At 46.0% G+C, this 12,892-nt stretch overlaps 1 protein-coding gene across 3 annotated transcripts in view; it reads right to left on the bottom strand.

Annotated features, from left to right (window-relative positions):
- Positions 1-243: 243 nt before the first annotated feature.
- The window catches only part of TRPT1 (tRNA phosphotransferase 1), a 322,090-nt gene continuing 309,441 nt past the window's right edge, over positions 244-12,892 (bottom strand). For all 3 annotated transcript variants that reach the window (XM_068259617.1, XM_068259618.1, XM_068259616.1), the window contains one exon: positions 244-461. In XM_068259617.1, the coding sequence (XP_068115718.1) occupies positions 439-461 (23 nt within the window). In that variant the 3' untranslated portion in view covers positions 244-438. The remainder of the gene's footprint in view (positions 462-12,892) is intronic.

Genomic DNA, 12,892 nt, shown 5'->3' with positions numbered 1-12,892 from the left:
GCCTACAGCGGAATATCTCCGCACGCCTGTCACAACTAGCAACATTTTTATGAATTACCACCCTGAAGGCGGAAATACCGACAGCGGTGTTTCCCCGCTCGACTTTCCCCGCTCGCAGGCACTTTTATGAATCGAGGCCTATGTGTGGGATGACAACAACTCATCCTTTTATAAGCTAAGCTGTTCTTTATTAAACATTTACAAACACACGCATTAAAAAATAAAAAGCCCATAAACCACTGATCACATCTGTAAAAATTAAACAGACTTGTTTATTCAGTACTTTGGAACAGACACAGGAAATTTGTAGCACTGTCTTAACCACATCTTGGCTACTAAACCTTGGCAACTTTCCTGTTCATCAATTAGGAGAAATGTATGTTGAATAAGGTTCAAGTAGTTTAACCTAATTTATTGAGTAAAAGAGATTTCCTTCTGTCATTCATGTGGGAATAGCCTTCCTGTGAAAAAACAAAACAAAAATCACATTAAATATTTATAACCCAAGAAATCACATAACATCTGCTCTACCAGTGTGTCCAAACCTTTCTGTAAAGGTGAGTGTTGTGTTATTCTGGATTCAGGATAAATGTATTTATGACAAAGACAATTTCTTAAAAACTGACCCAGATACAACCTTGAATTATCTACTATTTTATCGTTTGGAAATAGAGATGGCCCGAACGGTTCAGTGGTTCGCGTTCGCGGTGAACCGCAAACTATATACGAGTTCGACCCGCCCCCTATACTACATCATTAGAGTCAACTTTGACCCTCTACATCACAGTCAGCAGACACAGGGTAGCCAATCAGGCTACACTCCCTCCTGGAGCCCCCCCTTATAAAACGCTGGCAGCATCAGCCTTTTCACTCACTCGTGTGGCTGCAGTAATTAGAGAAGGACAAGTCATCGATAAAAATGGCTTTAGCGGCTGACAGCCCGCTGTTTCAAGCTCAGTAGCTCTTTTTCAAAGCCAGAAGCCATATAAACAAACAGAGGAACAGTTCCTCCTTAAATAGGAACTATACAAATGATTAGCCAATCAATTTAAAATCTGGCTGGCCAATGAGAGCACTCAGGAGGGCTGTGGACCTGATGGGGAACTGAAAAGAGTGACATCACCAAAAACACACCTCCCAGTCTTGCCAACGCCTAGCGCACGCGTATACAGCCATCCGCATGCGGAAAAACGTACGCATTATACGCGGAAAATCATCCCGACGGCAAAATCATGCATATGTATAAGAAGGTCCGCATGCGTAAAACCGTACACGTCTAACGCTGAAAAACCGTTCGTGTCTAACGCTAAAAATTCCACTAACATGCGTCAATATAGCCGCAAAAAAGATTGTAAGTGAAATTTAAAGATATAACAGCGGTATACAAAAGTGCCTGGGGACCACCAAAAACGTCACCACAAAGCATGAAACGGTCACCACAGCCAAGTGTGACAATATGCAATGACAACAAAAGGGTGTCCCCAGAGCAAACAACAACCGCCAATACTTATTAAGAAGCAAAATACCACACATCGCTATGCGTTCAGCAAGACACATGGGAGTTTTCCTAAAAAAGAAAAAATTAGAAACAACACTAGAAAAAGTGAAAGGAACACTGCCGTCCCAAGATTATCACATAGGCCAACCAGTAAGAGAACAGCAAGCAGAGATAAACAATCACAAAAGACAACTCATATACAGAAACTGAGATCATATTCTCGATTTAGCATAACATTAAGTTTTCGAATCCACCATGCTTCCCTACGTGCCAATTCAGCCTTCCTATTCAATCTACACTACACTATCAATACCTAGCACCTTCATCTGTGCTACACTATGTCGAGCTGTTGAAAAATGAGAAGACACAGCCTGTGTCATATCATGATTCCGGATTGCTGATTTATGCGATGCCATTCTGTCTCGTAGGGGTTGAGTGGTCATTCCGACATATCCAAGGCCACACGGACATTTGCTTAAATAAACTACATAAGTGGAGTTGCAAGAATAGCGACCTCTAACAGTATATTGTGTGCTCTTGCATGGATGAGTGAATGTACCACCTTTTGCTATGTGGCTGCACAAATGGCAGCTTAAACAGGGAAAAGTGCCAATTCTTGAACCAGTCGATAATGAATTAACAATCATGGAAGGACTCAATGAATTACAACTACGTTGTCTAAATACTTTATCACGAATGGTGGGGGCCTTTTTGAACGACAGCAAAGGAGGATAGCGGAACTCCGGTATCCGGGGAAAGGCTCCTTGCAAAAGGTGCCAATGTTTTCTAATAATACTGCCCATTTGTTGACTACAGGCTGAATAAGTTGACACGAAGGGCATACGAAATTGTTTTTGAGTTTTTTTTAGAACGACATGAGTTAGAGGACAGAGTATGTTCTGGGTAACCTCTTGCTCTAAATTTGGTTTTAATTAACTCTTTATGGGTTTCTAAAGAATCTTGAACAGAAACTATTCTCTCTATTCGTGTAATTTGTGCCCAAGGGATAGCATTCTTTACTGAGGGTGGGTGGAAACTTTGATAGTGAAGAAGGTAATTAATGAAAACTTAATGTTATAGGGTTGGGTGGGCTAAATCGAGAATATAATCTCAGTTTCTGTATATGAGTTGTCTTGTGATTGTTTATCCCTGCTTGCTGTTTTCTTACTGGTTGGCCTATGTGATAATCTTGGGACGGCTGTGTTCCTCTCACTTTTTCTAGTGTTGTTTCTAATTTTTTCTTTTTTAGGAAAACTCCCATGTGTCTTGCTGAACGCATAGCGATGTGTGGTATTTTCCTTCTTTGTAAGTATAGGCGGGGACACCCTTGTTGTCATTGCATATTGTCACACTTGGCTGTGGTGACCGTTTCAAGCTTTGTGGTGACATTTTTGGTGGTCCCCAGGCACTTTTGTATACCGCTGCTATATCTTTAAATTTCACTTACAATCTTCTTTTCGGCTATTTTGCCGCATGTTAGTGGAATTTTTAGCGTTAGACGCGTACGGTTTTTCCGCGTTAGACGCGTACGGGTTTACGCATGCGGACCTTCTTATATGTATGCACGATTTTGCCGTCGGGATGATTTTCCGCATATAAAGCGTACGTTTTTCCGCATGCGGATGGCTGTATACGCATGCGATAGGCGTTGGCAAGACTGGGAGGTGTGTTTTTGGTGATGTCACTCTTTTCAGTTCCCCATCAGGGACACAGCCCTCCTGAGTGCTCTCATTGGCCAGCCAGATTTTAAAGTGATTGGCTAATCATTTGTATAGTTCCTATTTAAGGAGGAGCTGTTCCTCTGTTTGTTTATATGGCTTCTGGCTTTGAAAAAGAGCTACTGAGCTTGAAACAGCGGGCTGTCAGACGCTAAAGCCATTTTTATCGATGACTTGTCATTTTTTATGACTTTTTCAATAAAGAGTTACTAATTTACTGAAGGTGGTGCCTGCTTCGCTTGGATCTGCATCTTTGGATCATTGGTACAATGGTTTTAAAGCTACGGCACACCCCATATCCTTTTGCATGGTTGCTCCTCCACTTCTGTCGTTTTTGCTGTGAAGTTGTACCAAGAAAGCGCTAGCACCATGGAGGATGGAAATGCTGGACAATCTCCAGTTACCTTTTCTTATACTGAAGAACAAGCAAGTAGAATACTGGCGATCACAAAGGATGACTAACTTTTTGCAAGATCCAGATATTAAATCTGTCAAACGTGAATTGGAGGGTTTGCGTAAACTCCGCGTTGATTTAGATCTGCACGCCAAGACCCTCGCTGAATACTGTCGAGCCAAGAAGATCCCACGATGTGTACGCTCACCGATCAGCCCTATGCTTTTTGTCCATGCTGCTGAGTTTTGCTCCGTATGGGAGCGAATTTGGAATAAAGCAACTTTCGATGCAATGGTGCACACAGTAGCCCGTATCCAGCAGGAATTGCCCATTATAGACGGGAAGATCAACAGTGCTGAAGACCAATTGAAAGCAACTATGGCTGCTGGCAAATACCAATCATATGTTGATGTTCTAAACAACAAAATGGAGCAGTATAGAAAATCAGCAGTGGAGATCAAACGGTCTAAATATCATAGGGATACTTCTGACTATAAAACGGGATATGTTTATATCTGGCAGCGACCCTCCATTCCGACTGGCAATCGGAAATACTCCAGACCGCAACGCCCTAAGGGAAAAGGAGGAGCTAATCAGACTGGCTCAGAACCTAATAACTCATCTTCAAGTGATTTTTTTGCCCTCGTCGAGGGAACACTCACCAACAATAAGAGGAGACACCGCCGGAGAGGCGGCACAAGGTTCAAACGCAAATAGTCACAAAGGCTCCATGACACTACGTGCAAGGAAAGAACAGAGGAATCGTACCTAGTGGTTAATATATCTGGGCACCCTTTATCTGATACTGAGGTACATGTTCTCAACTTTGGCCTCTCGTTTAGCCCCACAAATTTGCCTAATTTTTTTCAGATAGATCAGGAACTTTTTCGTTTTTTTCGTAACATTAAACTTAAATATTTTTTTGGGACTTTTCCAGTTGAACGAAAATCTGGACAGGACGTCGTGACCCCTAAGGAGGATTTGTTATCTCTTGCCGGCATGGGTTTGCGAAACAAAAGTAATTTTCTCTCCCCAGTCACCCGGTGATTGACTCATATATCGAGAGAGTGAAGGAAGATATGAAAGCCATTGAACTGGACTTTTGTACTACTAGAGTCGATTATAATCTAACGAAGGAAGAGCATGCCACCCTTATTCAACTGAGCAGGAGGACTGAAATCACCATCCGCCCTGCCGACAAGGGGGGGTGCGGTGGTGATTTTAGATGGTCAATATTATGTTCAGGAGATTCTGGAACAATTGGCACAGGCTGATGTGTACTCTAAGGTCGATGTTGATCCACTTAGAAGAATACAGTTACGCATTAAGGAGGTGTTAGATCCGGCAAAAGATGATGCAATTATTGATGATGCCCTGTACAATTTTTTACAAAAAGAGGCTCCCTGCACTCCATCTTTTTATACATTACCTAAGATCCACAAGGACCCATGCCGGCCACCTGGGCGACCTATTGTGGCCGGCGTGGGTTCGATATTTGTGCCTTTGGCACAATATGTGGATCGAATTCTGCAACCACTGGTGACCTCTCTGGAGTCCTACATTCGGGACACAGGGATGCTTCTAGACAAATTAAGATCTTTTGGTCCTGTTGAGGAGGGTACCCTTTTAGTAACCTTGGACGTTGAGAGCCTCTACACCTCCATCCCACACGATGGGGGTGTAGAGGCGATCGAGTGGTACCTCATGCAGTATTCCGACATGTCCGGTACACAGAGGAAATTTGTTATTGATTTACTGAATATCATCTTGCAATGTAATTATTTTTCCTTTCAGGGTTCCTACTATATGCAATTGAGAGGTACAGCGATGGGGTCGAATGTGGCCCCGTCCTATGCTGGACTTTTTATGGGGCAATACGAAGAAAGTTTTGTTTATACCCACCCCCTTTTCCATCAACATGCCAAATGTTGGTTCCGTTATATTGATGATATTTTTTGTTTGTGGGCGGGCCACATTCGACCCTGACGGAATTTGTTTTTTATGACTTTTTCAATAAAGAGCTACTAATTTACTGAAGGTGGTGCCTGCTTCGCTTGGATCTGCATCTTTGGATCATTGGTACAGTGGTCTTAAAGCTACGGCACACCCCATATCCTTTTGCATGGGTGCTCCTCCACTTCTGTCGTTTTTGCTGTAATTAGAGAAGGGAGAGAACTTGCTGACATAGGGAGAGCTTAGTAAGGCTCTTGTGTTAGGCTTGTTAGGTTGCTCGTTCTTGCTGATACTTATTGCTCAAAAGCACTCCTCATCCTCAACAGCTCTTTTGAGAGCTAATGTTCTTGTGATCTATTTATTTTTTTTGTGTGTGTGTGTCCCACAGACACTTGTGTTGCATATACAGCCCTGTCAGTCAGTCACAGCTGCTGGACCTTGGCCCCTTGGTAATTCCTACTGTGCCACTGCCAGGTCCAGCACATTCAGTGACTACCTGTGTGTGACAGCTGCACATTTGTAATACCAATAACTGCATACACACCTGTTCAGTGCACCTACCTACTTACGTGAACACACGCAGTGTTATATACCACCAGTCACTGCACCTGTTCACGGTACCTGTGTGTGTGACAGCTGCACATTTGTAATACCAATCACTGCATACCCACCTGTTCAGTGCACCTACCTACTTACGTGAGCGCATTTGACACTTCGCAGGAGTTATTTGGTGGGGAATTAACTGATTCACAGCCATTATTGTTACAACAAGATGAAGGCGCTAAGCAAGTTACACCACCTCATATTTCTGAATTAGGTGACACTATGGATGTAACGTGAAGAGGATGATGATGATGAAGTACCTGTTGTTGGTGCAGTTTATGAGGTGGCTGATGCAAGCAAAGCTGAGGAGGATGATTATGATGATACGGATGCCACGTGGGTTCCTAATAGACAAGATGACCAAAGGGACAGTTCAGAGGGGGAGTCAGAGAGGAGTAGGAGGAGACGAGTTCCTGAAAGAAGCAGGGGGAATTCGTCATCAGAAACAGCTGGTGGCAGTGTCCGGGGCCATGTATCACCACCTATGTACATCCAGCCAACATGCCCTTCAACTTCAGCTGCTGATGCCACCATAGTGCCATCACCCCAGGGGGGATCAGCGGTTTGGAAATTTTTTAGTGTGTCTGCCTTAGATCAGAGCAATGCCATCTGTTCTCTCTGCCTCCAAAAATTGAGCTGTGGAAAGGCCAACAGCCACGTAGGGACAACTGCCTTACGAAGGCACATGGAGAAAAGGCACAAACTGCAATGGGAAGAGCACAAGAGGAAAAGCAGCACACAAAAGAAAAGCCACCCTTCTTCCTCCTTCAGGTGCATCATCTTCAGCCTCTTTCTCCCTTGCACCTTCACAATCACAGCCACCCTCCTCCACTCCGCCTCTCACCTTGAGCGGTTCCTGCTCCTCTGCCCACAGCAGCAGTCAGGTGTCCGTGCGGGAAATCTTTGAGCGGAAGAAGCCAATTTCTGCCATGTCAGAATCAGAATCTTTATTTCGCCAAGCATGACAGGATCATGCCTGGAATTGGGTTTGGCACATACAGAGCTCAGCAATTCCAAAGACAAAAGAAGAAAAATAACCGACAATAGTGCAATATACAGGAAATATACACGGTAAAGCATTGACAAGATAATACAGGACCATGTAGCAAGAAAGTAAGTTCAGATCGCGATATCAGACTAAGAGAACAGTGCAGATGAGTGCAGCTAAAGCCATTACAGTTCCAGGCAGACAGGATGTCTGTGACAGGGCCAGACTGTGAACCTAAAAAGGAGGTGGTGGAGGGCGGAACATGAGATGAGTTCAGGAGGTTGACGGCGGAAGGAAAAAAACAGTTCCGGTGCCTCGTAGTCCTGGTGGGGATGACCCGGAATCTCCGCCCTGAACGTAGGCGACTGAAGTAGCCATGGCCGGGATGGGAGGAGTCGTTGGCTATCTTCAGCGCTCTAGTGCGCAATCTTGTGTTGTAAAGTAGTTCAAGTGACGGGAGGGGTTTCCCGATGATTCTCTCTGCTGATCTAATGACCCTCTGGAGTTTGCGCCTGTCACTGGCAGAGGAACCAGCGTACCAGACCAGGATGGAAGAGCAGAGTATAGACTCTGTGGTGGCAAAGTAGAATCTTGTGAGAACCTGGTGGGGCATGATGAACTTTTTCAGCTGGCGGAGGAAGAGGAGTCTTTTCTGGGCCTTCGCCAGGGTGGAGCTGGTGTTAGCCCTACATCTCAGGTCCTTTGAGATGGTGGTGCCCAGGAGGCGAACACTGGTTACTCTTGCCAATTCAGTGCCATCAATCTGGATTGGTAGTAGTAATGGGGCATGCTTCCTGAAATCGATAATCATCTCCACGGTTTTTGCTGTGTTCAGGACCAGCCTATTCTCCCTGCACCAGTGGCAGATCCTGTCTACCTGCTGACGATAGGCCCTCTCATCATTATTGGTGACAAGGCCAACGATAGTGGTGTCATCTGCAAATTTGATAACCTTGACCGAGTCTGCTGTGGATTTGCAATTGTTCGTGTAGAGGGAGAACAGCATTGGAGATACGACGCAGCCTTGTGGAGCCCCCATATTAGTGGTCCGAGGTTGAGAGGAGATATCACCCAGTTTGGCAGATTGTGATCTGTTGGATAGGAAGTCTGTGATCCAAAGGCATAGGGTGGAATGGACCCCGAGTGCTGCTAGACCCTCATGAAGTGTGCGTGGGCAGATGGTATTGAAGGCCGAACTGAAGTCCAGGAGGGGTATTCTGGCATACGAGTCTGGCCTATCCAGGTGGTCACTGATGAGCTCCAGGCAGATATTGATGGCATTATCAGTGGACCTGTTTGCCCTGTATGCAAACTGGAAAGGGTCAAGAAGGGCCGTGGTGGAGGACTTCAGGAAGGACAGGACAACCCTTTCGAGGGTCTTCATGGTAACCGATGTTAGTGCCACCGGCCTGAAGTTGTTGAGGTCGGTGACTCCCTGTTTTTTGGGGACAGGAATGATGGTGGACCCCTTTAGGCACACAGGGACTGTGCCCATCTGGAGTGACTTGATGTAAACGGCGGTGAGGATGGGGGCAAGTTGCTCTGAACAGGCCTTCAGGCAGGCAGGGGACACACCGTCAGGGCCCGAGGCTTTCCTGGGGTTCAGTGCTGACAAGTGGCGTCTGACAACGAATTCGCACACCTCCAGGGGGGGGGGGGGGGTGAATTTGGGCTCGAGGTGTGGACTGCTGGGGCCAGTGGGGTGATAGACGGTGACAGATGCCTCGCAGGTGAATCCTGGCACTCGAATCTGCAGTAGAAGTTACTGAGTTCCTCGGCAAGGTCGATGCTAGGGGTGGCATGTTGTGGGGGAGGCTTGTAATTGGTGACAGCTTTAAGGCATTTCCATACAGCACGTGTGTCATTTGAGCAGAGGTTTTGTTTCATACTTTCAGCGAACCCTCGTTTGGCTGCCCTCAGTTCGCGGTTAAGGTCGTTTCTCGCCCTTCTGTATTCCACAAGATTGCCTGACTTATGTGCAGCTTCCTTGCTCTTCCGTAGTTGCCGCACCTTATTGGAGAACCATGGCTTATTGTTCGGGAAGACTTTGTAAGATTTTGTTGGTACCCAGGAGTCCTCGCAAAAACGTATGTACGAGGTAACGTTCTCTACCCACTCATCCAGATTTGGTGCTTCTAGAGCTTTCCAGTCAGTACAGTCAAAGCAGGCTTGAAGACGGAGCTTGGCCTCACTTGACCAGACTTTGGAGGACTTGAGGACCGGTTTCTGTGACTCCAGGTAGGTAGGGATGAGGTGGATGAGGCAGTGATCGGAGGAGCCCAGCGCTGCCTGTGGGACGGCTTCGTATGCATCCTTCAGGACCGTGTAGCAGTGGGTAAGTGTGGCTGAGTCTCTGGTGGGGCAGGCAACATGTTGGTGGTAGCGTGGTAGCTCATGGCATGTCACCCGCTTGCCCGGAGTCTGACAGCTGGCTTGGCAGAACAGTTAGCCCGCCAGCTGTTACCATACCAGGCCTTCTGTAAATGGACATAACGTGTGAGGAGGAGGATGATGAAGTACCTGCTGTTGGTGCAGTTTATGAGGAGGATGATTATGATGATACGGATGCCACGTGGGATCCTAACAGACAAGATGACCAAGGGGACAGTTCAGAGGGGGAGTCAGAGAGGAATAGGAGGAGACGAGTTCCTGAAAGAAACAGGGGGAGCTCGTCATCAGAAACAGCTGGTGGCAGTGTCCGGCGCCATGTATCGCCACCTATGGACAGCCAGCCAACATGCTGCTGATGCCACCATAGTGCCCACACCCCTGGGCTCAGCGGTGTGGAAATTTTTTAGTGTGTCTGCCTCAGATCAGAGCAATGCCATCTGTTCTCTCTGCTGCCAAAAATTGAGCCGTGGAAAGGCCAACAGCCACGTAGGGACAACTGTCTTACAAAGGCACATGGAGAAAAGGCACAAACTGCAATGGGAAGACCACCTGAGGAAAAGCAGCACACAAAAGCAAAGCCACCCTCCTTCTCCTCTTACTCCTTCAGGTGCATCATCTTAAGCCGCTTTCTTCCTTGCACCTTTACAATCACAGCCACCCTCCTCCACTCCGCCTCTCAACTTGAGTGGTTCCTGCTCCTCTGCACACAGCAGAGTGGACTCTGAGGCCTTCCAAAAATTTGTGGTCATTAAGACACCGCAGTGGAAGATACCAGGCCGCAGTTATTTCTCCAAAAAGGCGATATCCAAACTGTACCGTGAAGTGGAAAGTCAAGTGGTGTCCTCTCTGGCACACAGCGTTGGGTCAAGGGTCCATCTGACCACGGATGCCTGGTCTGCCAAGCACGGTCAGGGCAGGTACATTACTTACAAATCAACAAATATAGATTATAGGGAGCTGAGATATAACAATTTACAAATGTATTAATCAATTAGCATAATATAAAAAACACATAATCAATTTCCACATGATTAAAACCAATACAAAATCATATTTTCTATAGATCCAACCCTGTACAGGATATTTCATTGCGGGCAATATAGCTCTAGGTGCACCTATTAATACTGGTATATGCATATATATATCTTCAGGCCCCTTTAAATCCTGTTGGGTCAGGCTATAGAACGTCATCCACTGAAAAGGCAGTATCTTCAATCCACCCTGTATGTCGATTTTGAATAAGCCTCTTATCCATATATATCAAATAGGATACACCCCCATTACATGTAGCATGCCGCTACAAAACCTTGCTTGCCTTAGAACTGCAACCGGAGCAACTGATCATAAAAAATGACATCCAGCAAGGAATATATACTGACATCAACAGGGGGCCCCGCAGCCCCCCCGGTTGTATGGGGGCATTGGAAAGCCTCCCCGTGGCGCTCCTGGATAGTGCTATAAAGCATGAACTAATTCCCACAGGGCAACCGCTTTGCGGTATTGGTTTAGTTGACCCTGCAAAGTTTGGCATGCGAAAGCAGATGCATTTCTGCGTGAGCATGTCTCATGGTAAGCCATTTTAGCCAGATTTGCACAGCCAGACTTGAAAGGGTTAAGCTTGATGTTGAGCACGCATACATTTTCTTCTGATTAATATATACTGACATCAACAGGCAATTTCGCTGGCTGGTTATCAAAACCGCCTTGTGTTAGGTCGGGTCGGCCAAACAAGCCCGGTACTCACGTGCCCTGTCATGTTAGCAGGGACTTGGCCATTATTGCGGCGATATTTTCCGGGTGTGTCAGCGTTCTTCTTGCGGCGGAGCAGTTCGAATAGCCGCGCTAGCGAAGTGTTCGGGAGTCCAGGCTAAGCTAAAGGAAGAGGGGTGGAGGCGCGGGATGGATCGCTGCAGCCAGCGTGATGGCGGGATGACATCACAGACACGTGACGCGTTTCGCCAATAGGCTTCCTCAGACGTGTATGGGCAGAAGTAAGGGCGCATCATACTTATAGTCGTTTTAGATGCCGACCTCTTCCATTACGTATTACGTGGATATCTCTTATGTTGACTGCTGAATCGAGCAAGCACCATCTAGTGTCTATTTTGAAAATAGCAGGCAGAGCAACTTCGAATAGGAAAAATAGGTATATTTCTTAGAGGAATACCTTTAGATTCAGTCTAAAGGTATTCCTCTAAAAAATATACCTATTTTTCCACGCTGGCTGCAGTGATCCAAACCCGCGCCTCCACCCCTCTTCCTTTAGCTTAGCCTATTGAACCTATTCGAACTGCTCCGCCGCAAGAAGAACGCTGACACACCCGGAAAATATCGCCGCAATAATTAGTCCCTGCTAACATGACAGGTCATGTGAGTACCAGGCCTGTTTGGCCGACCTGACCTAACACAAGGCGGTTTTGATAACCAGCCAGCGAAATTGCCTGTTGATGTCAGTATATATTCCTTGCTAGATGTCATTTTTTATGATCAGTTGCTCCGGTTGCAGTTCTAAGGCAAGCAAGATTTTGTAGCGGCATGTTACATGTAATGGGGGTGTATCCTATTTAATATATATGGATAAGAGGCTTATTCAAAATCGACATACAGGGTGGATTGAAGATACTGCCTTTTCAGTGGATGACGTTCTATAGCCTGACCCAACAGGTTAAATCTAAAGGGGCCTGAAGATATATATATGCATATACCAGTATTAATAGGTGCACCTAGAGCTATATTGCCCGCAATGAAATATCCTGTACAGGGTTGGATCTATAGAAAATATGATTTTTAATTGGTTTTAATCATGTGGAAATTGATTATGTGTTTTTGATATTATGCTAATTGATTAATACATTTGTAAATTGTTATATCTCAGCTCCCTATAATCTATATTTGTTGATCTGTATTGAGTTAATAGGTGAGACAGAGAGTCATAATTGCACTTTAGGTTGATATCCTACAGTATTTAAGGTTTTTTTTTACATTACTTACAAAACCCATTGGGTCAACCTGGTGACCGCTGGCAAGCAGGGAGTACGTGGCTGTGCAGCGGACCTAGTTGTGACAGGCAGGCCTGCTGCCACCTCCTCTCCTCCTGCTACATCCTCTTCGCTGTCGTCGTCCTCCTCCTCCTTGGCTGAGTGACAGTTCAACTCTACTGGTGCTGCAATCCAGCTACACAGCCCCAGATCCCCATGGCCTATGCTGCATGCCAGGTACGACGGTGTCATGCCATCTTAGACATGTCTTGCCTCAAAGCGAAGAGTCACACTGGAGCAGCTCTCCTGGCTGCTCTGAACAAACAGGCGGATCAGTGGCTGACCCCGCACCAGCTGGAGATCGGCAAC

The sequence above is a fragment of the Hyperolius riggenbachi genome, chromosome 11, assembly GCF_040937935.1.
Source record: "Hyperolius riggenbachi isolate aHypRig1 chromosome 11, aHypRig1.pri, whole genome shotgun sequence".
Classification (NCBI taxonomy): domain Eukaryota; kingdom Metazoa; phylum Chordata; class Amphibia; order Anura; family Hyperoliidae; genus Hyperolius; species Hyperolius riggenbachi.
The sequence above is the reverse complement of the archived record's forward strand: the minus strand, read 5'-3'. Positions and strand labels throughout refer to the sequence as shown.